This window comes from Colius striatus, chromosome 4, assembly GCF_028858725.1.
Source record: "Colius striatus isolate bColStr4 chromosome 4, bColStr4.1.hap1, whole genome shotgun sequence".
Lineage (NCBI taxonomy): Eukaryota > Metazoa > Chordata > Aves > Coliiformes > Coliidae > Colius > Colius striatus.
This window is the reverse complement of record NC_084762.1, coordinates 29,550,729-29,576,828: the sequence shown is the minus strand read 5'-3', so window position 1 is coordinate 29,576,828 and position 26,100 is coordinate 29,550,729. Positions and strand designations below refer to the sequence as shown.

At 40.3% G+C, this 26,100-nt stretch overlaps 1 protein-coding gene across 2 annotated transcripts; it reads left to right on the top strand.

The window, feature by feature from the left end:
* The first annotated feature begins 412 nt into the window (after positions 1 to 412).
* Positions 413 to 23,600, top strand: CLPTM1L (CLPTM1 like). Of its 2 annotated transcripts, XM_061995805.1 has the most exons (17): positions 413 to 686; positions 1,413 to 1,513; positions 2,991 to 3,180; positions 4,348 to 4,490; positions 6,338 to 6,416; positions 7,071 to 7,188; positions 8,559 to 8,653; positions 10,069 to 10,153; positions 11,847 to 11,950; positions 13,488 to 13,553; positions 14,531 to 14,581; positions 15,195 to 15,277; positions 17,154 to 17,188; positions 17,460 to 17,515; positions 17,597 to 17,641; positions 20,880 to 20,995; positions 22,242 to 23,600. In XM_061995805.1, the coding sequence occupies exons 1-17, from the start codon at positions 504 to 506 to the stop codon at positions 22,324 to 22,326; spliced, it is 1,635 nt and encodes a 544-aa protein (XP_061851789.1). In that variant the 5' UTR covers positions 413 to 503; the 3' UTR covers positions 22,327 to 23,600. The 2 variants fall into 2 exon arrangements, with proteins under 2 accessions (XP_061851789.1, XP_061851790.1); XM_061995806.1 differs by lacking the exon at positions 20,880 to 20,995.
* The last annotated feature ends 2,500 nt before the right edge of the window (positions 23,601 to 26,100 follow it).

The window sequence follows — 26,100 nt, the reverse complement described above, 5'->3', positions numbered from 1 at the left end:
CTTTCAGTCCTCAGCTGTCGCTTGTTTCCCCCGGGAGGTGGCTCGTAGGGGTCCTGCGGTGTGGACACCGCTAGCCAGGAGCGTCCTGTCCCGCTGCTTTGACAACCGTCACGCTCCTGCCCGCCGCGCCCCCTGACGCTGTGAGGGGCAGCCGCGCGGGGCGCACCGACCGCGCCGCAGCGCCGCGGCCGGGCCCCGCCCCACGGCACAGCCCGGCGGCAGCCCCGCCCGGCGCCACGGGAGCGCGCACCGGCTGCCGGGCAGCCCCTCCCCGCAGCGCACCCTACCGGCGGACCGGGGCCGTGCCCGTGCCCGGGGCGCGCGCTGCCGGTTGCTATGCGGCGGCATGGCGCTTCCTTCCCGCTGCCGGAACTGACGCGAGGCTGGGTGGAGCGGGGCCGTTGGCCGTACGCCGTACGGGGGATGCGCGAGCGGCGGCGGCGGGGGCCGGGCCGGCCCGGTTGATCCCGAGCGGGACTGAGGGGTCGGGGGCGGCCGCCGCCATGCTGAGCCGCAGCTCGTTCACCAGCCTGGTGGTGGGGGTGTTCGCTGTGTACGTGGCGCACACGTGCTGGGTGATGTACGGCATCGTCTACACGCGGCCCTGCCCAGCGGCGGCAGAGGCGAGGGGCAGCGCGGCGGCGGGGTGCGTCTGGCCCTACCTGTCGCGGAGGCCTAAGCTGCAGGTAAGCCGCTGGAAACGGGCGGGCGGGCGGCCGCGAGCGCCGGGCCTCCGGGGGCGCCGGGAGCGGCCCCTGCTGCCGAGGGAGGCGGCCGGGGCTCGCTTCGGCCCGTGGCACCTCAGCCAGCCGCTTGCCGAATGGAGTTCCTCAGTATCGCACGGGTTCCGGGCCCGCTCCGGAGGCAGGAGTCGGCAGTGCCTGCCCAGGCCTGTCTCCACCGCCTGTCGGGTGCTGGAAGCCCCGCGCCGGCTCGACTGACAGCTGTAGTCACGCGTGGCACGCCCACTGCCCACCCATTCCCGGTCCTGTGCTGCGGCGGGGAGCGCACGGCGAGTGCTCTGTGTAGGTTTCCTCTGTCCTGTAGGTAAGCATGGAAGCGGCGATGGAAGTGTATTTTCTTTTTTGACTTCCGATATCTGTTGGTACATATGCTGAATAGAGCAGCTGGACTGGAGAAGTGGCTCAATTTACTTACAAACCTTTGGCTTCGAGTATAGGTCATCTTATAGAAAGTTATTTAGTGGCTGCATAACAATATGTTTCTGCTCCCAAAAGGAGGGAAGGGATAGCTGAAAGCTTTTTTAGTCCTCCAGCATTTTCTTTCAGAATGTGTTTTAACTGTCAGGAGACTGGGGAGATGAATGAAGCTGGAATACAGCTCCATACTCTTAGCTTACTGATGGAGGAAGTTAGCGTTTCTGCACTCTGAATGCTGTGTTTTGATTTCAGTTAAGCTTGTATACTACTACACGATCAAGCATTGGTGCTGAGAGTAATATTGATCTGGTTTTGAACGTGGAGGATTTTGATATTGAGTCCAAATTTGAAAGGTAGGTATCTAAACCACGAGTTCTTTATTTAATTCTGAAGCGTGTATCCAACCTAGTAGTTACATGTGTGGAAGTATACATGAAGTAAGGTATTTTTGTTGGAAGGGTAGAGTTGTTGCTCTTTTGTTCTTTATTTTGGGTTTAAGACTGGTTTTGCATGCTGTCCAGGCCATCCAGTTCACACTTGTTTTCATAAAGTAATAACATTTGCATGTTAAGGCAAGCAAGGTGTTAGATGGATCTCAGCCTTGGAGTTGAGGACAAAGTGCTGATGTTAATGAAATCAGTATTATTTTCTTTACATTCTTAGAATATTTAATGAATTAAGCTTTTACAAAGTGTCTGCCATGATGGAAATTGTGTGCTAAGTTCACCAGGAGCTGAGGAATAGGCTCTTAAACTTTTCTTACATTGAAACTCATCTCATAGTTGCAAGAAACAAAGCTTGCTAAACAAGGCTGCGCTGGTAAATGCAGAATGCTTGTTTCTCTCACATAGATTCTAGAATGCTGTCCTACGTTTTCTGTCATAATTTTCAGATTCCATTCTAAACATTCATCTCGCCAACTATGCTACAGACCAGTCATGTACATATGATGTGCTGAACAGAGCTATTAGTTTGGATCACCATACTGTTTTCAGCCATATAGGCAAATGTCTTACAAAGGCATGCTTTGCTTATAATAGTAAAAATGACTTTCTGTTGTGAAAATCTAAATGCCTGGCCCCGAGCTTTTTGTAACTAAAGAATGTGCAGTTTGGGTGTCATAATTTCCCAGACAGTCTAGAAATGTAAGAATGGGTTTACTGACAGTCTGTGAAGCCACTGAAAGTATTCGGAGAAAAATAAACTGAGCAAATTTATCGGAACAGAGGAGACATTATGCAAGTTTGCAAGTAGGATGATTTCTTGGCTAACACAAGGAGAGTGACTTCATGGTCTAGTGCTCCAATCTAGAGTTCTGTGCTTGGCGTGCTATAGCTGAGAAGACATTCTATTAATTCAAAGTGCTTGGCAAAACTCAAATTTCTTTTTAAACTTTTTACTGTATACAGTCTGTTTTATATATCTGACACACAGAAGGCTGTTTTCTACAAGTGCTGTGATGATTTTGGCCCTATGACCTATTATCAGGGAAAAACAACAAAAGAGCTGCTTAGGTAGTCCTGTGTTATCCAGGGTAATAAAGGACAAGTTGGATAAAGATTAAAGTATCCTAGGGTAATAATAAAACCTTGGAAATACAAATATATCTACTGGAAAATATAAAGCAATCTTATCCAACCACAGTTCATTAGGACGTATTAACCAGAACTAATTGTTATGTGCCAGGCAACACAAATGTCTTATCTTCTTTTTTTTGGTCTCCAACCTTTTCTTACTCGCTTTCAGAACATCTTCAGCAATCCTTGTATGTAATAGTTAAATATTTCAACATGCTATGCCGTCTTGTAATGTCTTCTTTTTGTATTTTAGGACAGTGAATGTCTCTGTACCAAAGAAAACTCGAAATAATGGTACATTATATGCATATATATTTCTTCATCATGCTGGCATTTTACCTTGGCATGACAGTAAGCAGGTGCATATAGTAAGCCCTCTGACCACATACATGGTCCCTAAACCAGAAGAGATTAACTTACTCACTGGAGAATCAGCCACGCAGGTAGGTGTTTTTTAAATCTATACATGAACAACTGCAAAGAAAAGTAATTTCTTTTGTAGGCACTTCTAGTGTTAACATCTGCTATGTTTGCATCTTTACACTAATGATGGTATTAGGAAAAAAACTCTACAAACGTCTCTTCTTGATGATCAGCTTATATGCTAATATTAGAACACTCAGCACAGCAGAGGTAGAGCTCTCTATAGCACTAACTGATTTTAAACCAGTTCCTTAGTTAACATTAATTACTTCTTTAAGGATTCATTGCTTTTGATGGTAGTGTATCATTCTGGAACACTATGATACTGCTTTCTATAGTGAATTGGATTCATATGAAATAATACACTTTGCTTCTATAAAACAGATACGAGCTTGATTTTGGTGAGTGACCAATATCAAATTGCGTCTCTTGTGTCATACTTTCCCTTAATTCAAGAGAATGTGATAATATCTTTTGACAAATGCTATGATTACTCACTAGGGAGGGAGAAATCTAGTGTTATTTAATTATTTACTTGTGAATGGCTGTTACGCCTCATAGGAAGTGGAGCTTGAGAATTTCTCTGTCTTATTCCTTGAAATCTCAAATATACCTGTAGCCAGCAGTACTGGTCCTAAATCCCATCAGAATAAAGTTGAAAGCGAGTTGTGGCTGGAGTCCAACACTGCAAGTTAGGACAAGTGGTGTTCCTCCAAAGAAAAGCAAGTAGATGGCAGTGGTTGTACTCGGTATCAGTAGCGCTTTATGCAACATTTGGAAGCTCAGCATTTCAGAACAAGCAGTCTGATCTTTTTACTCCCAAAAATTAATATGGTTGACCATCCATATCCTTTTCTGTCTTCTGAAGTAACATCTGATTATAGTCCTTATTTTAAATAAGTGACCTTTTCAGGCTAGTATCCACGTTCTTAAGGCGTTAAGATCAAGGAGCTTAATATTCATTCTTGACAATTAAGGCAATGCACGGGCGCTGAAGTTTTTCAGTGTCAGATTGTGGTGGCTCTGTCCGTTCTGTCGTATTTGAGCAAAATACTTGATCTGGTAAAAATCAGAGTGTTTTTTAGTGGGCTTCTGTCTTGTGATGCAGTTAATGACTCCATAGTTCGCGTGAGTTATTCAGAAATCTGTATTGGTTAGAAGTATGTGTGTTTGTTGTATTTTTAAAGCAAATTGAAGCAGAAAAACAGACCAATGTTCTAGATGAACCCATCTCTCACTGGAGGTCAAGATTAACCTTAAATATAATGGTGGAAGATTTCGTCTTTGATGGATCATCCCTCCCTGCTGACGTTCACCGTTACATGAAGATGTAAGTGGGTGACTTAATTTTACTGGATTTCTTATTATAAACTTACTGCACATTTATGTTTAAATTGACATCTAGAAGACAAGAATAGGTACTCCTAATGCTTGTATTTAGATAGTGACAAGATAGTAAGATATTATGTACTTGAAAACCTAATTGGAGATATCTCATTCATGGGCATCTTGGAGCTAAGAATACTTTTTTTGCATGAAGTTATTGTAAGACAAGCAGAACTACAAAGAAAATAAAATATTACTTCATACTCCCTTGTTCTCAAATCTGCAAATTGTCTGTAAAAACTGCAAGTGTTGAAGAGTCACAGATCCCATATGACATCTTTTTTTCTCCCTTTGTGACTGACTTTATTCTACTTTGTGTGTTCCTACACTATGTCATTCTCTTGACAAAATACTAAAAATCAGAGATAGGAGTTCTTTTTTGGGCCACTAAATGCAGGCAGTAGCTTCTGTTCACAGCTCGCTGAAATTATTTCCAGTGTTAACCATATAAGCAGTGCTGTCTTGGCTTGTGCTATATGTTGAGGCATTTCTCTACAAGTATCCTGCTAAATTCAGAAGCAGTTGCTGAATCAGGAAATCCTGGGATTCTGGAATAGCTTCCCAGACAGAATAGATGAACTTAAGTCCTAAGATAAGCTCATGACAAGAAGGAATTGGACTGGGGTTGATGGTCAAGGGTATTTTTTCTGGTCGTTTTTAGATAAGGGTCAGTGCTGTTTTGTCATTGCCTTATACAGGAAATAGTTTGGATATGAAATAGCCAGTTGCACTAGCAGTAGCTTTAATTGCAGTCATTCTAGAGAAATCTAAATCTCTTCAGTTAAATAATCAAGCAGTATTTCTGGCCTTGATTTAGTACATTTCTGTGTTAGCCTTGCCCATTATATATTTAGTATGCAGTCTTTCTTAGCATGCATAGAGACTTCTTTCTTTTGTGAACAAACAAAATTTAACTTTCAGACTTCAGAAAGCCCTGTTATTATGGTTTTATAGACTTTAACAGAGAACTTCATGGTGTAGATGACTACCTTTCTAGTGAAGAACTTTAAGGATTTGTCTCTCTCAGAGCATTAAGCTAAATACTTCTCTAAAATACTGACAAAGCAATTGCATGTAGGACACAGTTTGCTAAATAGCTTTCCACCCATCAGTTTTGTAGAGAGTTTAAAGTCTTGGAAGTTTCCACTGTTTCCATGCAGGTTGCTGAGGTGGAAGAGCAATCCAAACAAGAGCTTCTGTTGAGAAGGCATAGAAGATTTCTGGTCCATGTACAGTCTCTCCAGTAGTATTCTAGCCTTCCTTTGTGCCTACCAGCCATCGTGTGCATAGTTCCATGCTAGCTAGAGCATGCACTGTTGCTGACCATTTAATAGATGTCATTGGGGTACAGAGGAGTGGGGGAGATGGTGGAGAATTGTCATTGTTGCAACAGGAGAGGGTTACTTGAGACAAAGGACACAAATATATGGTAGTAAACTTCAGCACGTCTCTCTTCAATAGACTTTTGTATTTCCTCTGCCCTTGATCATGCAACAGCTTCAGCATCATCACAACCATTTTTTTTTAATTTATTCTTACTCTGTCTTTCTACAGAAAAGTAGAAGCAAACTAAAAGAAGATAAAAGACATGCCTAGTTTTTTTATACAGAGATCTCTCAAAGATTCTAGGCTAGTAGCTTATTTTTTGCTGTATGTTAAAATGTGTCTGAAAAGATGGTGGGAAATATCTACGTGGGTAGATCTGAAAGTGATATATCAGTGCTAATTTGAATAAAAGTAGTTTTCTTTTTAGATCACTACAGTCATAAAATCCATGTTTAAACATCCTAGGGTTCAGTTGGGGAAGACAGTGCATTACCTTCCAATATTATTTATTGATCAGCTAAGCAACAGAGTGAAAGATTTGATGGTGAGTAATATTAATTACATCTAACAGTTTTTACAGTAATCTTCAATGTTGTCTTACTTGAGATTTTGTCATAGGTTGTTTGCCATAAAAGAAAAGTGAAAATGCACAAAAGGACTCTATCGACTGTTTAACTTACTGTAATGAACTGTGGTAACTGCAGAGGCTAGATGTGGGTTTTGAGACTCTCCTCTGGCAGAAGTATTTGCCAAGCACTCCCTTCTATTCCACCAAATATATTTGGATTCCATTGCTTCTGCCTTTTGAGTGGATATGGAGGACAGTCACTGCAGCGTCAGCTGTGGTGGAAGCAGTCTCGTGAGCAGTAAAGTCTTAGACTTCCTAAGCTGAAAAAGTTGTGTTATCATCCCAGAGTGGCTTCTGAGATCTGTGATGGAAATGAGTATACTGGACACAGCTGATACTAAGTCAATAGCTGTTGTCTTATGTCCAAAAAATTAACTCATGGTTAAATTTTCTGATGGTGCTCTCTATCATGTTAAAGTAACTTGAGTCTAAGGTCTTATTCCTTTCCAAAAAATCGTGTGATTAAACCATAGTGTGACATAATCTCTTTCTTTTCTAAAAAAGAGAATGGAAATAATTGTTGCAATTTTTCTACTGTTAATAGTGAAACTATGCTTTTTTGAAATACAGGTTATAAATCATTCAACAACAGAGCTACCTCTTACAGTGTCATATGACAAAATATCTCTTGGAAAACTCCGGTTTTGGATCCACATGCAGGATGCTGTGTACTCCCTGCAGCAGTTTGGTATGTTTGTTTATCTTGGGGCCAAAAAAAAATCCAAGCAGCCTCCCATTTTTTTTTTTGTATAAGTACATAAATTACACTTAATGCTCTTTTTTCTGGTTAGCTGGTGAAAAGATTTAATGCTACAAATCTTATGTCGTTTTCTCTCAAGATAAAGATAAAAATAAAATCCTTATCTGTGGTAGGAAACGAGAATATAGAGGGGGAAGTAAATGTTTTAAAAATAGTTCTACCGTAAAAGCAAAATAAGAGGCTCCGCACCAGTCCTCCCTGCAGGTCCATGGGGTACCTCACACACAGGGCAGCCCGGACGTGCATTTATCCCAAAAGCTGCAGCTCCTCTCTGCCTCGTGTAGGGCTGCTCTGCGGCACGCAGGCTCTCCAGCACCACCTGCACCATGGCCATCTCCCCACACAGTCCCTTGCCAGCCTGGGTGCACTCACAGGGAGCTGCTGGTGGCTCTCAGTCCTGCCGTTGCCCTGCATGAGTTGCAGGGGTACAGCCTGAATTCTCACCACAGCTTGCAGAGGGGTCTCTGGTCTAGTGCTCCTCCTTCCTTCCTCCTTCTCTGACTGTGGGGTCCGTGTGGTCACCTCCATCTTGTACCACTCTCACACCTCCTGCCAGCATTCCAAATTCCTGTCCCTAAATAGTGATGGCAGAGGCGCCAGATTGGCCCAGCCGGGCCAGAGATGGGTCTGAACCCAGGAGCCAGGGGAGAGTCCGAGAACTCTTTAATGGGTCTTCACTGCAACCCACTCCCCGTTACCAAGCAAAAGCTGCTCCTTGCTAAACCAGGACAACCACTATCATTTCTCCATGAATTTTCATGAGCCTTCTTGGAATGGCATAATTGAAATTTTTAAATTCTGTCTTGACTGTCTTGTGATGGACACATATATCAAGACCTATGCTTCTAGGAGTACCTCCTCTGCCTGGAAAAAAAGGCTTTCCTAAGATGCTGCTTGTCCTCAGTAAGTGTAACCTTTGTTGTCCTCTACAGGAATAGTCCTTTTCTCACTTTTTAATTTTCAATGTGAAGCTTACGTGTATAAAATTAATAAGCCTTTTTATTTTCACTTCAGGCCAGAATTACTTCCTTTTGCCTGTGAGGGGTTGAGCTTAGATTGTACTTACACAAGGTGTTAAAGGCACATCGGTCTAACTGATGTGATTTGTTTAAGGCAAGCAAAATAGCTTGCCAAAATATAGATAAACTTGGGTTTTATCAATAAAGTTGCCATCATGTTTTGGATTTATGATTCCTTAACAAAATGTGTTCAGGTGACATAAGATTCCTACTGGTCTCTAGCATAACGGTGATTAACTGTCTGGTGGTACTTGCATAATTAATTATTCTTTCTCTTAGGGTTTTCAGAAAAGGATGCAGATGAAGTAAAAGGAATTTTTGTTGACACTAACCTGTACTTTCTGGCTTTGACATTCTTCGTAGCAGCATTCCATGTAAGTGAAATAAAAAAGGACAGGGGCTGAATTTCAACTCTTTCACTTATGAAGAACTGTTCTTGGAAACAGTAATTTCAGTAGAGCAATGGAAATGTTCCCTGGTACAAGCCAGCTGTGTTTCTAATACAGAGTTAATATAAAAATCTCAAGACAGAAATTTGAGATGACTACATAGAAACTAACAGTCTTGACTGAAATGTAAATCACTTGACTTCACTTATTTATTTTTTTAAGTTGTAGTTGAACCAAAGCTCCTAGAATTAATATTGCCTCTTAACTTTGTGGAGCTGCTGCAAGGTTTACCAGGGCACTGGCACAGCTGGGGCACCAGTAGTAGGGTTCGAGATTCTAACTTCTGTTCCCAGGAGAAATTTAAATCAGCTGGTGCAAATTACTTCAAAAAATGGTTGCCATAAAGAACTGAGCCAAGGGTTATAGTCATAGTTACTTATTGTTGCATCTTTCTCATAGTATTGAGTGTCTTTGTTTAAATATGAGTCTTTGTTTTAATGAACAATTCTTTTAGACTTGTTCTACTGTGAACATTTTTGTCATCTACAATTACACTCATTGTGATTCCCATATTCTGGGAGAGATAAGAACTTGCTGGGCATATTATGGTTGGAAAGTTAATTTGGTTGGAAAGCCTTAGACTTCCCAGCCATATTAATTTCCTTTTTTCCATTGTGTTTTTGAAAGGTATTTGTAGACTAGGACTTGTTCTTCTGATATGTTTTTTTCTTCTGTACATCATTTTCCCAAATGAAAAAGAAAACACTCTTCCATTAAAATTCTCTGACCCAAGAATTTCATGCATCTGTGCTGCTTTTGTTTTTTTAGGATAGTGAATGCTCAAAGGAAATATTGAAAAATATACCGAATGAAAATACTGGAAAAAATACTGCAATAAATGTAATGCTGAAATGTTCCCAAAGCTTAGGTCAGCTTCTTAGTGATGAAGTAGAGAGGAAACCTGATTTGTATTGTAGGACTTTTTTAAAAAAAGGTTTGATATTCTGGAGGGCTACACTATAAATTACATACCAAGCACTTTGGATCGAATTTAATATGGTCTGTCAAGGAGGTGAGCAGTTTTTCAGGATCCTCATACTTCGTTCTCTACTGCGTGTAACCCTGTATTGGGTCACTAACTTTCTTTATAGGACACCTAGTTGTGGAGCATTGTAGCAGTGTCAGTTTTTGGAATTCATCCTGTCATTTTGCCCTGCTTTTAGAGTTTGAGCTTCTGAAACAGGTTTTCACTTTTAATTGTGGTACTTAATTTTTATTTATGAAGCTTCTAAACCACGTGTTTCTTCACTTCCAGCTTAAATGCATATTTAACATTTCAGCTGTCAGTCTCTAATTTGTGCACGTTTCAAGCAAATGAGTGTGTTTCTTGCTATTCGCAGCTTCTGTTTGATTTCCTTGCATTCAAAAATGACATCAGTTTTTGGAAGAAAAAGAGGAGCATGATTGGGATGTCTACAAAAGCAGGTATGGGCCAGATTGCAAAGTGTTATGTGTGTTCTGTGTAATATAGACTGTGTGTTTTCAGCCTTCCTCTAGGTTGACACTTTGTAGATTCACCAAAGTGGCAAAATGAGCGGGTTTTTGTGTGTGAAAAGAAGACTGCTAAAGGGCTGGTTCTAATTTTGCTAACATTGTGCTCAAGTATCACTTGCTTTTAAGCACTTGTGTCATTTCTGAAATTTGACTGTCTTGCAATTGAGAGTTAGTTTAATACTAAGTCAGTTACTCTATTTCCCTTGCTGAAGGAACAGAAAGATACTTAGAGAAAAGAATGGGGACCAGAAAAAAACCCACGGGTGGAGAGAATGTGCTGTCATGGGTAATGTTACCCTGCAAGTCCCGTATGTTCCTCATAGATAACTACAGGTTCCAAACTATTTCTTGGAAAAACACTGTAGTGAAATGCTGTTGTTTGATTCGGGCTTTGATGTAAGCAGGAGCAGTAGAAGCTTCTGGGGCAGTGGGGAAGGGAGAGCATGGGAACTTTGAGTTGACTTGGATGTAGGGATGTTGAAAGAAACATAGTCTGACAGCTTGTGAAGTCTTCCTAGAGACAGACGACGTAGTAGCCAGCCTTGGATGCTGGAGGTTTTAAAAAACACAGCACTTCCTAGCCTTGTTTATTGCGCCCCCCAAAAAATCCTGATTCTTTTCTAAGATTTTTCCATTCTGATTATAAAACAAAATAATAGAGTCAGTTGACCTCTGAAACTATCCCTGAATTTGTCATATTTACAGATTAATTAAAATGCGTGAGGAATATCACTACCAGGAAAAAATCAGGAATTCTAAATTAGGGTGAGCAGCAACATGGTTTTTGCATGTGGAGAATCCATTTATTGCCTTTGTCAGAGCACACTTTGTTTTTGTAAGGTATTTATACTGCTGCTCTCATATGTACACCACAAAGTTAGTAACAATTCAAAGCACTCCATGGAGTTTCAGAATTAAGGTCTTATTGCTAGTTTAAAAAGTGAGTAAAGTCAAATTGGAAAGACAGAAAGACAAAGTGTTTTTTTACTTCACTATCAAAGTATCAGTCTTTAGTCTCCAGTAATTGATACTTCCATCCAGTCTTTAGTAAGCCTTAGTCATTTTTCTGCCTATATCTGTTTCTTGCCCTGAGGATGCAGTGGGACAGGCAGTTGCTGTGGAATGGTACAGAGTAATTGTTGATGTCTGAGCGTATAGGTCTTCTCTCTTTTAGTCCCTGCTAAAGAGGATGGATATTCAAATCTAAGAATTAGTTGGCAGACACAAGCAAAACCTGAAAGATAACCCCTACTTCTTAACATTTACAAACATTAAATTAGTTGCATGAGTTTCAAAGACTGACGTTATGTTACTTTACGGCCTTTCAGCTTCCTCGAGACAAGACTCATGAATGTAGTTGTTAGTAGTATTAATAAGTTGCTGGATTGCTGCAGTACAGAAGTCCTTTAAAAATCCTGTTTTCTTTCATCTTTTGTGGTACAGATTTCATAAAATGGTTTCATTTGCTGTTTCTAGGACTACTTGATGTATCTAGATGTAAATAGATGTTCAGGCTTAAACTGTGTCAGATAGAATTATAGCAAATAGGCCAACAGACTTCTGTCGTTTCAGCTGTCAGCTGAAATACTAATAAGCTTTTAATTTGGTTTTTTTTCCTCTCCAGTGCTTTGGCGGTGCTTCAGTACTGTGGTCATATTTCTTTTCCTTTTGGATGAACAAACAAGTTTATTGGTACTGATCCCAGCAGGCATTGGTGCAGTGATTGAGGTGAGTTCATAAAGCTCTAGAACCAGAAAACAGGTTTTGCAGCCACATCCGTTGTTCACTGTAGAAAAAGAATACTGAACCAGTTACTGGAAAACTACTGCTGTAGTCTGCTGTCTTAGCAGCGTTGTCTCACAGGCTTTCAGTGGGAAAGCAGGTTGTGTCCCTTTACCAAATAACTAAACTGAGAGCACCTTTTTTTTCTGGGATGGGCCAGCTGGTATTGCGGAAACCAAACACAGAGCCATGCTGCAGCTTCTTTGTGTCGCAGCACCTTATGGGCATCACTCCTGACCAGACATGTATAACCATGTCACCAAAGCTTCACGGAAACATTTGCCTAAGAGCAGGCCATGTGCCATCAGGCAGCGCCACTGGTCTGCAGTGTTCTCCCTGGCAGTGACTGAGGTGTTTGGAGGGTGAGAGAGGCAAAGGAGGAGACTGCTTGCTGTGTTTCGAATTCCAGAAGACTGTTTCCAGTCAGTGGGTTGCAAGCACAGCTTAAAAGTTGGCTTTATGTATAGGGAAGCACATAGTAACATGCAAGAGATCTCTCTACCCGGCATTGCTTGCAGATCTATTTACTTCTCAGTCTTTAAAAATAAGATCAGAACTCTCATGTGGAATTTTTGACTACACATCCATTTTAGGTGCAGATAGTCCCTGTAGAAACAAAACAGTTCAGAATTTTTAGTCAATGATTAAATTGCTGAATGTGAAGTCACAAAGGGATCCTTAAATTTTAAATTGTTGTATAAAACAGATTCAACTGTTGTGAAAACTATGAACAGTGTTGTTTTAAATAGTACCATTTCATTGACTGTTACATTATTTTTCAGTAAATTGAGATTTTTTTAAGTCTGATTTATTTCTGTATGTTACTTTTTTCTACATCAGATATTCTGGTGGCTTTGTTCCTATAACTAACAATTTAGTCTTATCTTTCAGACTTTCTTCAGTTGTGTGAAAGTTTAACTAAGTATTAGGAACAAATATATATTCCTGTAAATATTGTAATTCTTTCTCTAAATTATTTTGTATTTTGATCCTTGAAATCTAAATAATTCTCTTTTTTTTAATTTCTGAAGTATTTAAAGTGTCAAGTAATTTAAAAGATATTTGGGTCAAGAAAAGTGATGCTTTTTTTTTTGTTTGTAGTGAGGAAAAAGATAACTCTGATGTCAAATTTACTCTTTTTTGAAGTTTAAGTGGAAACCAGATCAGGCAGGGTAGCAGGATTTAAAAGCAATTAAAAGTGCTAAGATTTTTGCATTCCTGGAAGCACTACATTATTGCACTTGAAGTACATCCTCTGACAGGGAGCCTTTATAGTATGTATCCCAGTATGATACTTGTCTGGTGACAGGGCATTTTGTTGTTCAGAGACACAGGCACTGTACTGCAATTGAGCTGTTGCTGCTTTATGCAGTGGATGCTTAAAATAGACCTACTATGGTCTTGATTCTGATGACCTGAGTCCTGCATAAGGTATTCCTTTTGATGATCTTTTGTATGCATGTTTTGTTTTTGTTAATCACAGCTGTGGAAAGTGAAGAAAGCTTTGAAAATGACAATCAAGTGGCAAGCCTGGAGACCCAAAATCCAGGTATAGTAGACTTTGATCTGTTAATGATTAGGCTCTGGAGTTGTCCATGTGTTTCCAGGTGACTATTCAGTTTGGCTTTTAGGGAAATAAAATTTTTTTTTAAAGAAATATAAAAGTTTCCCATGTACATCTCTTCATGGATGGCTTAATCCAAAACCTGGATATGCATTTTCAAACTTAAAAAAATTCTTGGAGTACAGCAGAAGAAACAGCTGTTTGTATGTAGGTATAACTTCTCTGTTGTGAAACTAGTAGAAGATGTGACATGTTTGAGGACAGGACAACCTTTGACAAATTCTCTGTTTAAAAATTAAGTCCTAAGACTCTTGGCAGGACATGCAGTTGGCAGCAGAGATTCAGATTAACTTCTTTTGTAATGCAAGCACAATCTTTTTAATACACAACCTACACTGAAAGTTTCTCTTGTTGGTTTGAGAAATGTATGTCTAATCCTTGGTGTTTACTTCACAAGAAGTACTGAGGTTCTGTGCTGCTTGAAGTTTGTGCATCTTCAGTGGCTGATAGCTCTGGTTGTTCCTTTGTCAGTATTCAAGGAACTGTGTTTAAGCAGTCACAATTCCTGGAGAAGTGGAAATTGCCCATAACTGACCTCTTCGTGCACGAAAGTAGTTATGTTTTTAATAATGGCTTCTCATATCTGCCATATTCTTAGCCATTTGACTTTGCTCTGTGAACTCTGCTGTATCAACAGCATTTTCCTAAGCAAAGAAGTCCTTGGACGTTTGGTATAAAATACAAAGAGAAAAATTAAACTTTTTGGCCTACCCTGTATTTTGTAGGCTGCACTGGACATTTGTGTGATCCTGCTCTTGTGTAGAAGCTTATAAGAACTTTAAACTGTTTCCTAGCTTAATGTCTAAGCAGTTCAGTTTGCAGTTGAAATCCATGTTTAGGGAGTAGGACAGCAAGCTTTTCCCCCAGTTTTGACTTGACTGTACTTTTTATGTGTGTTGCAGTTTGGTACATACAGTGACTCTGAAAAGAAAACTGAGGAGTATGATACCCAGGTAAGAGGCAATACTGTGACTTCTGATCTATAAAGTCTTTATATGTGGCCTGATGCTTGACTTGTTTTGCTTTTTTTATTGCCACAATATTGCAGTATTTTCCATGTTCGCATAGTTGCCAACTGGATCATCTTCATGTGGATGATCAGATGGTGAAGCTTCATTCTGATAATTTATGAAACGAATCAGTGAAAGAGTCATTTTGTTACCTGAATCTGGTTGAAACATTTCTCTGAGAAGCAGAATTGCAAGTGTGAAGAGAAATGTTACAATTCACTAACTCAAAAAATGGTATTTGTCATTTACACTGCTTCCTGATGCTTCCTGATTTCTGAAAGGAGTTGAACATAGATGTCACATGGGTGTTGAGAGCAACTTCTAGACCGATCTCTCTGGCGCCTCTTGCTGTAAGGTGCTGGGCTGTCTGAACTGGACATTGGAATTTTCATCACCTTCTCTAGAACTGGAAGCATTACTGGAAATAAAAGCAAGACATTTGGGAACAGGAAAAGATTTTCAGGAAAAAAGCTAGAGTGCTGTCTTCCAGTTAATGCCACAAAAAGACTACTGTATAAAAAACGTGAGCTAACAAACTATTTTCCTTGCCTTTTAGGCTATGAAATACTTGTCATATTTGCTCTATCCACTGTGTATTGGAGGTGCAGCTTACTCCTTGCTGAATGTCAAATACAAAAGGTACTGTAAATCTATAAACGTTTTTTTTATACAGAATTGAAACATTCTCCATTTTTTATGTATTAATTAAGTGGAGATGATGGGTTATAGAAATCAGTTATTTTAGTTTGTTTGGCTTGTAAGTCATGAACCAGAAACTTCCTCATTCTGTAGGATCTAAAGCTGAAGAGCCTAGCTGGTTTTTTAAACGTCCTGTACACTCCATACTGTTGTATTTCACAGGTAACCTGATATTACTGTAGTACAGAAATAAGTAGCTTGCATACACAAGCAGTCAATCAGAAGAGAAGGAAGAAAGCTGCCATTGATGTTCATAGAACTGATAAGGTAGCAGGAGAGATGAGAGGAATTAAGTGGTTAAACCTATCCAATATCAGAGAAGCAAAAACTGTCCCAAAATCATTTGCTCAGACCAAGAAGTTCCTATATTGGTAGATGTGATAGCTAGGATAGCAAGCAAGCAAAAGAAGAAAGCAAGTTTTTAAGAACGAACTCTGGATTCCCTTAGAGCCATGGACTTGCTGCAATATACTTACAGTTCAGCAAGAGCTGAAGAGTCAGTATTTCATGAGAAGATGAAAGGCCTGTCTGCATTCACTCAAAATATAGCTAGTTCATTTTCTGTTGGAGAGAGGCAAGCCAGTGTGCAGCCATGAGACTTTGTTGTAGACAAAGTCTGCAAACACAAGCATGGTGACAGGAATGTAGATGTGGTTTTTAGCAGTATTTAGGCCCGGAGGGGAGAGAAGGCAGAACCTTAATATAGCATCAGAACTACTGTTGGCTGTCTATGTGAGCCATAGCGCTTGAACTGGAAAGGGGCAATTTCTGGGCTATTGGAAAAACAAGTTTTTTCATAAGGTTCTTGTCCTAGTAAGCAGTTAACAAAGAGGCAGCATTTAAAAATTCTACTTCTCTCACAAAATTGTTGAATCTATCCACTAGGTGTTCTATGAGGTGTAGCTTAAGAAAGTGAAACCAATTCATGTCATACAATTGTTATCATTGTTCAATCTGTTTGTATTAAACTGACAGAACAAATAATCTTAGCAGCAGTTTATCCTTTAATCTTGCAGGCATTTTCTGAGGCATTCTTTAAATGCTTGTGGATTACTGAAGTGCTGCTACAGCTGTAATGTTGCTACTAACATGTCATTAACATAGCAGTGCAGGTTTAATTATAAATGCAACCAGCATCACAGTAATTAGCTGTTCTTACTGTTATTTTGCTAAGATTGTGCTCCATTGAACATATGGGAAGGGTTATTAGCTGTGTGGAGGGAAAAAAGTAGATTCATCTTATTTACTTTTTTTTAAGTGTCTGCTGTAGTGGTTTACACAGAATGGTATTTGTCATTTGAAATTTGGTAGGTGCTTATGCTGTCATGTGAAGTGTCTCTTGAGTATTTAGAATACGTTCTGAAAAACTATAAAAGCAATTGATAAAGCTCTTCAGACTCGTTGTTTTTTACTAATGAGCATCATTTCATAGAATCACAGAATGGTAGGGGTTGGAAGGGACCTTTAGAGATCATCTAGTCCAACCCCCCTGCAGAAGCAGGTTCACCTAGATGAGGTCGTATAGGAACATGTCCAGGTGGGTCTTGAAGACCTCCAAGGAAGGAGACTCCACAACCCCTCTGGGCAACCTGTGCCACTGCCCATTTGAAATGAACTCCTGTTCCTTTGCTTAAACTACCCTCTCTGGAGCCCTTCCTAATCAAAAGAAGAGCTGAGGTATTGAGTTCTTGCTAAAGTACTTGGCGACATTACCATTTTTTTGAGTAACTGACATGCAGACACAGAGAGGATGTATTGCAGGTATGTATTTTTGACTGATGTGAAAAAATAACAGAACTATCTTCTGTCTTTGTAGCTGGTACTCCTGGTTGATAAACAGTTTTGTCAATGGTGAGTCCCTTCTTATGTCTTTTTTGCTATTTGTAATTTTTCAAATGGAGGCCAGGAATCAAAAGTAGAAAATCAACTGCTATCAGCTTGATCAGCGTAATATAGAGCAATAGCTTGACTGTAAGTTCCAAAACTGCAAAGTAAACAAAAGGATTAGATGCATCGTCTCTTTTTAGGAAAAGGAATGTCGGTCTCTTAATTGTGAAAGCATAGTTGTGTGATGTATTTCTGCTGTGCGTTTATCTGTAAATTTTCCATGTTTTAACTTCAGGAGTGTATGCTTTTGGATTCCTGTTTATGCTGCCCCAGCTGTTTGTAAACTACAAGGTAAGACTGAAAAGTGATAAAAGACTACTTTTCCAGTCCCTTCTTCCAGACTCTTTTACAGATTGATATTTTTATTTCTAGATGAAATCTGTTGCACACTTACCATGGAAGGCTTTCACTTACAAAGTAAGTAAATCTCGAATTTAAAGATTGCTGCGGTCATTTTGGAAATAATTTTCTGTAAGAAACAGCTTAGTAAGATGTAGCTTAAAGCTGAAAATGCTTTTGTTGTTTAAAAGCTCAACTTGTTTCCTAAAGTCCTGCAAAACAAAACAAAAAAACAACCAACATTGCTTTCCATTTTTCATAATGACTTCCATATAATGAGAGTTTTGATGCTAATGCTGCCTTTTGTACTGTTGACTGTCTTGTGTGAGTGCAAATGTTGGTCCTGCAGATAAACCATTCAGTCTCAATTTAATGTATTCTTCTATGAAAGAGAGATTATATTAACAAATGATAGTTGTCCAGAGCAGATAGGTCCACTCAGAGACCTTCCTTTGGCATGTTCCAGGAGCTACCAGAGGCTAAAGTAATGTACACAGTGTTCTTTGCTGGGATGTGCTGAGGTTCTGGGCAGTGTAATGAGAAATGTGGGTTGGGTTGTTAGGTGGTGGAAGAGAGGCTGCACTGTGGTGTCCCCTCTGCCTAGACTGCCCAGATAGGAAAAAATGTGATACCGTAGCAAAACTTAACGTTGGACTTTGGAGGAGGAGAAGGTGAGTTTATTTCAAAACAAAATCAGCTCTTGATACCTGCATACTCACAGGCACCTGCTTGCTTGCCCAAGTGGTTTGTGTATTCAGGCACCAAGATGGATGTACCGTAGCATCGCAGTCAGGATTCCTTGCACTGACACAGAGGACAGGGGACATCCACTGTTGAGCTCCTGTGTCTCTACGTCCTTCAGTCAGCATCTACATTCTAGTTTTGTTCTGGTACCTGTAAAGAGCTGATAGCAATTTGACTCCATCCTTCCCACCTCTCTGAGTCATTAGGATTTTTGTACTGTCCTTTGTTTTCCTACTCCCTGTGTCCTGAGAAACCCGGGCTGGATCACCACCTTGATGCCATGAACATGTGCCCTTTTTTCTTGTTTCCCCTCATAAATGCTTTCATTTATTCTTCCCTTGTGCCAACATATTATAATTCTCCAGAACATCAGTATTTAAGGGTATTAAAAACTGCCTAAGACATGGTTTAATTTTGGACAGATTATCTGCGACAAAAGAACTAAAATAATAAAATTCAGAGTACCTTGTGTAGCTTTTCCATTTCTGTGAGCCTACAGCAATAGCCTAACTTTCTGCTGCCTTCATGTTTTTAGAGAATAAGGGCATCTAGGAAAGCAGACTGAAATATATCTGATAGCAGAATAGTGACTAAACTGTGTTTGATGTGGGAATACAGTCAAAAATAAACTTCTAGTCTTTCAGACCTATACTAGACAAAATGGTGTGTTTCTTAACGGGAGTAAAAGGTGTATTAGTGAAGTTATTTCACAGTTTTACTTCAGCAGCAAAATACAATAGTTAAGCAGAAATATCAGCAGTTAAATAGACAGCAAAGGGAGAGTATTCAAGCAAATAACCTTTCAAGTATTCAAGCAAATAAGCTCGTTCTTGCAGAACATTCATGGTTCCTGTTAAGATGCCATTGGCTACCCACAACAAAGGCTTGTGTGTATGGAGAAAGAAGTATATGATGTTTTAACATTATGTCTAACTTACAAGGCTTTGGAGTGGGTAATTGACTTTTTCCTAAAGGACGTTTAAAGTTGTTTGCTGTCTTCTGCACTTTGAAGAGTGGAAAGAATAGTCTGAGGTCTCATCTGCAATTGTTGTTTTAGAGAGCTTTTGAGTTTTTTCATTTGAACTCTTTCCTGTTTCGGATGACTATGGCAAAAATGAATATTATTCAAACTTTCCAGTTGCTGTACTCTTTGATGTTATGGCCTTTATACTTTTTAGCTCATCTCATTTGAAAGTACTCATCATAAAAGACAACTAGGTGAACTAAATACTATTAGATGGCCTGCCTTAGTGCATTCAGTTTCCATGGCTTATGACAACTGCCTAAGTGCTTGAAAGGTGGAATGTTTAGCTTTTTCTTCCTTTCATCATTGTACGATCACTCACTTGGATGTTGACTTAGGCCACCTTTTCCAGCTTGCTATGGTGTTTTTTGTTCCTCGACAAACCTTTGCACAGGCTTGAGAGGTGTTGTCTATATTCTTTGGTTGCTCTGGATTCTGGATTTGGTTTGACTTGCCAGGAAGAGCTTTCCCGTTGTAACTAATTGGAACTCTCCCCTGTCCAACACCCCCATCTTCTGCTGATGCTTTGTTTCACCATGTAAATGTTCATTCATTTTGAAGAGTAGGTTCTTCTGTGCACAAGAGAATACATCGTTTCCCCCTTCTTATGGTATGGATTAAGGTGCAGTTTGCCGATGCTGAAAGGGGAAGCCGTGTTAGTGACTCGGTTTGTTAATCCAACAGTTAATATTCTTTGCTGGATTTATTTCCTGCTGCTTGTAGTGAGTTGAAATCATTTATTGTGTGTACTAGAGATGGTGCACTCTTAAGAGTTGATTTCTAGTCCTCCGTGTAGGCTAGAGCCAGATCCAGGGGAGTTGCCCTTCTTCTTACTTTCTTTACCTTCCCTGATAAACTGTTGTTGCCTTTGCATACTTGGAGCCTGTTTGCGTTGCTTTCTCAGCAGATGTCTGGGAATTTAAACTTTCTCACTCAGGAAAAAGTAGTGAGAAAATATTTCATTATTGCTTCAAAAACAGAGCCTATAGTATGCCTAGTTGACCAGAAATGGTGTAGACAGTTATGTCTTGAATAAGGGATGAATGGTCACTTCCAGGAGACAAGTGAAAATATGAAAGTCTCTCCAAGGCTGTCAAGTTAATGTTCTTTAGAGCACTAAATTAACAAGTTTTTACACATATTTCAAATTCCCACAGAAAACGAAAGTGCCCTGACGTTTTTTACATCTTAAATCACCTGAGTAATTAATGAAGTTTCTTTCCACTTCCTTTTAAAGATTTCAATGAAGTTAAATCCATGTTTTTCCCCTTGCATGACAATGCTCTCACCCGAAGTAGCCTCACTGCCTTTTTACTTGTTACTGTAATAGCATGGTCTGTAGTAGACAGCACAATCTTCATTAAATTAAAGCACTGTAAAGTTTGCATTTATTAGTTTTTCAGCATAACCCTTAAGTATTGTTCTAAATATGGAAGTAGTCCGTGTTTCTACTGAAAAATACAGTTCTAAGAAGCCTGTTTCCTGTAGCTTTATATGACAAATGACTTCCTTTCTTCACAGCCAACTGAAGTATACTTTTATTTGTAGGCGTTCAACACCTTTATTGATGATATATTTGCTTTTATCATCACTATGCCAACATCTCATAGGCTGGCGTGCTTTAGAGATGATGTCGTGTTCCTGGTCTATCTTTACCAAAGATGGTATGCTTTTCTTTAATATTGATGAGAGTATTTACCATGCTGTAGGTAGTTGCTGTCTTATTGCTATAAAGAGCTATAGAATAGTTTGGGATAGACTTCAAGCAGAATTTTTATACCATAGTAGTACATAATGTGGTCCAGAAAATGGCAATTGAGCACATGCCCGGTGACAGGAATGGTGAACAGAGGATCCTGAAAACAGAAGTACGAGGAGTGAAAATGCTTTCCCACAGATGACAGTATTCTTGGACCCTTTTTAGCATGCTAAGAGAGTAGTCAAGAAATCCCTTTTCTCACAGAATTTTTGTCAGTTTTCCCTTCTCCCTCCCCAAAACAGCACTCCTCCTTTTCAGCAGATCATTTCCCATTTGTAAGTTACCAAAAAAATTAACCCGCCAGATGAATACCTGAAGGAAAGTGAAGGAGAGCAGTTCTTAAGCTTGTATTCTCAAACCCACTTAGGAGTTCTGGGCCCCTTGCTGAGAGGCTACGTGTCCACACATGTTCAGTAACTGAGGCATGCTTTCCAAGTTGCTCTACGAGGCACTAATGAAGGATGTTTTCTGACAAGGGATTGCCCTGTTCTGCTTTCCCCTTTATCAAGTTTCCAAACACAGGCTATCAGGTTCTCTTGTAAGCTGAGTATCTGATGAGTTTCAGATTCTTTAAGTAACTAAGATGAGGAAGAAGGTTATGTGCAGTAATCCTTGAAATAAATGTTCATCAGTGAGGCTACACAAAGTGAATTCTTGTTCCCAAGAATATTTATATGTGGAGCAAATGAGAATTTTAGGCCAAATTCACATCATAGCAGAGTGTATGGATGTGTACATCCAACTAATTAGTAATAGTAAAAGCAGGCTTCAGCTGGGGTTGTATAATTGCACATAAGTGTAGTAAAATAGGTCCCTTTCCAAGGTAGTTTTTCTAGAAGTTAAGAGATCAATAACTTCTGATAGGGCTGGGCACTAGTTTCACGTTTGAGAGTTATCTTGAATTTCTTGATAAATACTCCAGCCAAGCTTTATTGCAGCTAATACATGTCTTAAGAGGCCCTGTTACCAGATAACTGGTTAAGTCTTAATGTGATGTATCTTTGGTGAATCTTTAAAACTGTTGTGGCTTTTGCCATAAATGGGAACAGAGAATATGATGAGAAATAAATTCTTTTTTAAAATTAGGTAGCACAGAACTGCTTCATTCCTGCAGGTAGCAGACAATAATGCAACTTTTTTTTTTCTGCCAGGCTTTATCCTGTGGATAAGAGCAGAGTGAATGAGTATGGAGAATCTTATGAAGAAAAGCCAAAAAAAAAACCTCATAGAGAATAACTAAGAACTGAAGATTCTGACCCCTGGACTCTTCCTGGCTTCGTGTATTATCTGGTCTTCAGGAAGGAAAAACTTATTTAATAAAAGTATTTTTAAAGCTTATGACAGAACTACATGGACAGTACATCTTCTGTATTGCCAAAATCTAGTTTTGATATCGTCCTATTTCAAGATACCCTCTTTTGTCCTCACAAGGTCGACCATCTGTCAGATTGTCATTAAACACATTTCCTGCATTTAAAATTTTCTTTGTGGAAAACTAAGTGTCCTGACCATTGTCATTAATATTCAGATCTATGTTTTTCAGACAACTCACAAACTAAAAGTGTGGTGCCCATGCCACTGGGCTATGAAGAGTGAATAAAACAAGATAACGTGTTGTAGCAGAATCGTGTATTGTAGCCAAACTGGAGGCTGTCAAAATGTATAATATTGGATTATATGTCCTAATCACAAATCATTCTTGTTTGATAATGGAGATAACAGAAATTCTGAAAATTGTAATTAAAGTTCTAAGTGGGCATTTAAGTTCATAGTTTGAAGTGTTTAAGCTTCATAGCTTAAAGTGTTGGAAATACAGGATGATATGGATGAGGTTGTTAAAATTCAAATTCTTCCACATTCTTAGCCTACAACGTGGCAGAGGGATTCAGCTGTCTTAAACTGAATGAAGACTTGAAGAAACTGTAACATGATTTCTTTCCATAAGTGTCCAAGGTAAATCCTTCCGGATTGTTGGCAAACCTTATGATTTCTTGGCATAACAGGTATTTTTACAATACAAATCATTATGTGCTTGGAAAGTCTCTTAACACCTCTTAAATTCTTAATCATGTGGTACCCCAGTGGCCTACTAGGCTGGTTCTCTCATGTTTCAAAGCGTCTTTGGTCTTTCCCCTCTCCTTCCCTGCCTCATTGTGTTTATAAGGTGAAACACACGATTCAGGCGGAATGATTTTGCTCCGATACAGTACAGGTTCAGCAAGACTGCCTGGATACAGAGAAAGGAAAAAACAAGAGTGGTGAAGAACAGATACCTTCCTTTCACACAATTTTAAATCCCTTAATGAACTGCTCCCAGGGAATATGGGTGTATTTTGTTCTGTTTCTTTCAAATTAGTAAAAACAAACAGGTTGAATTACTATACCAAAATTTAAACTTGACAGCGGTATCTAGAAACTATGGTTCTAGATTTTTAAAGTTTTAAGTTCTTTAAGTTTTAAAGTTTCTTTGTAAGTGAAATACCGAGTGCATTCTGTTCAGCAGCAAATAAAGTGCAATTTATAATAATCTAAAAGACAGAATTATAGTTTCCAATTCTAGTTTTTCTTTGGTCAGTAAGTTTGCAAATCTAATGATTCTTAAGTTTATTAAATTGCGTGCTGTTTTTGCAAGGCTACTTAGCTTCAAAAGCTATTAAAAAGCACTGCAGGGCACTGGGGAGAATGCTAGAAGGTTCGGGAGCACAAGTTGTGTTCTCCTTCAACCCTTTCAGGACAGGAGGAATACTGAATGAATAAGGAAAACTCACCTGATTAACAGGTGGCTCAGAGACTGGTGCCACCAACACAACTTTGGGTTTTTTGACCATGGTGAAATTTTCATGACACCTGGTCTGGTGACAGATGGAGTTCACCTGTCTCAAAAAGAAGAATCCTTGTGAACAAGTTAGTGAGTCTCATAGAAAGGGTTTTAAACTAGTTTTGAGGGGGAAGATCCCACTAGAGTTGAGTTCAAGGGTGGCAAGCCAGTGCTGGGGGGTTAATCCTACACAACTGGCTTCCTTCTTGAAATGCCTGTATTGCAATGCATGCAGCATGGGGAATAAAAAGAAGGAGGTGGAAGCCTGTGTATGGGCAAGGGGTTATGATCTGGTGGCTGTTGCAGAGACAAGGTGGGACAGCTCACATGACTGGAATGTGGTCATGGATGGCTTTTTAGGAAAGAGAGGCCAACAAGGTGAGGTGGTGGAGTTGCTCTTTGTGTGAGAGAGCAGCTGGAATGTACTGAATTCTGTCCAGGTGAGGATGAGGGGCCAGTTGAGAGTGTGTGGGTCAGGCTAGCAGGTGTGACACTATTGTGGGTGTCTATTACAGGCCACCTGATAAGGATGGGGAAGTTGATGAGGCCTTTTACAGGCAGCTTGGAAGCAGCCTCAGAATCACAGGCCCTGGTTCTCATGGAGGATTTCAACCACCCAGACATCTGCTGGAAGGCCTACAGGGCTAGTCACTTACAGTCCAGGAGTCCTTCAGTGCATCAATGATAACTTCTTGATGCAAATGGTGGATGTGCCAACCAGGAGAGGAGCACTACTGGGTCTTGTACTTGCAAACAAGCAGGGTCTGGTTGAAGCCATGAAGGCTGAGAGCAGCCTTGGCTGCAGTGACCACGAGATGGTGGAGTTCAGGATCTTGTGTGGTAGGAAGAGAATACCAAGCAGGATCACAACCCTGGACTTCAGCAGGGCCATCTTTGGCCTTTTCAAGCAATTGCTAGGGGATATCTCATGGGACAGGTTATTAGAGGATAAAGGGGCCCAAGTCAGTTGGTCTCTATTCAAAGATCACTTTTTCCATGCTCAGGATCAGAGCATCCCAGTGGGTAGGAAATCAAGCAAGGGAGCCAGGAGACCCACATGGCTAAACAGGGAACTGTTGGGCAAACCCAAGTGGAAGAAGAGAGTCTATAGATCATGGAAGGAAGGGATGGCCACTTAGGAGGAATATGACTGTTATCAGAGAATGTAGAGAGGCAACTAAAAAAGCTAAAGCCTTCTTGGACTTGTACCTTGCAAGGGATGTCAAGGAGAAGAAGAAGGGCTTCTTCAAATATATTGCAGATAAAACTAATGCCAAAGGCAATGTAGGCCCACTGTTGAATGAGGCAGGTGCCCTGATGACAGAGGATACAGAGAAGGCAGAGTTACTGAATGCCTTCTTTGCCTCTGTCTATACTGCTGGAGACTGTCCTCAGGAGCCACAGACTCCAGAGGAAGTCAGGTTAAAGGAGGAGTTTTGTTTGGTTGATGAGGACTGGGTTAAGGATCAGTTGAGCAATCTGGATGTACATAAATCCATGAGCCCCGATAGGATGCACCTGCAGGTGCTGAGGGAGCTGATGGAAGTCATTGCTAAACCACTCTCCATCATCTTCAGTAACTCATGGAGAGCAGGAGAGGTGCCTGAGGACTGGAGGAAAGCAAATGTCACTCCAGTCTTCAGAAAGGGCAAGAAGGAGGAGCTGGGTAACTACAGACTGGTCAGCCTCACCTCCATCCCTGGAAAGGTGGAACGACTTATCCTTGGTACTGTTTCCAGGCATTTCAAGGACAAGAGGGTTATTAGGAGGAGTCAACCTGACGGCCTTTTATGAAGATGTAACCAAGTGGATAGATGGTGATAGTGAAGTGGATGTGGTTTATCTTGATTTCAGTAAAGCATTTGGCACCATCTCCCACAGCATCCTGGCAGCAAAACTGAGAATGTGTGGGCTGGATGATCTGGTAGCGAGGTGGATTGGTTGAAGGGAAGAAGGGAGAGATTTGTGGTCAATGGGGCAGAGTCTAGTTGGTGGCCTGTATCTAGTGGAGTTCCTCAGGTGTAAGTGCTGGGACCTGTACTGTTCAATCTATTCATTAATGACCTTGATGAGGGAACAGAGGGCACTGTCAGCAAGTTTGCTGATGATACTAAACTGGGGGGAGTGGCTGACATACCAGAAGACTGTCCTGCCATTTAAGGAGACCTGGACAGGCTGGAGAGTTGGGCAGA

Excerpts from the sequence above, each read along its gene's own strand:
- CLPTM1L (XM_061995805.1), top strand. The coding sequence starts at position 504 with ATGCTGAGCCGCAGCTCGTTCACCAGCCTGGTGGTGGGGGTGTTCGCT. Across the intron at positions 3,181-4,347 it reads CTGGAGAATCAGCCACGCAG|CAAATTGAAGCAGAAAAACA; the intron begins GTAGGTGTTTTT and ends GTATTTTTAAAG. Across the intron at positions 7,189-8,558 it reads GTACTCCCTGCAGCAGTTTG|GGTTTTCAGAAAAGGATGCA; the intron begins GTATGTTTGTTT and ends TCTTTCTCTTAG.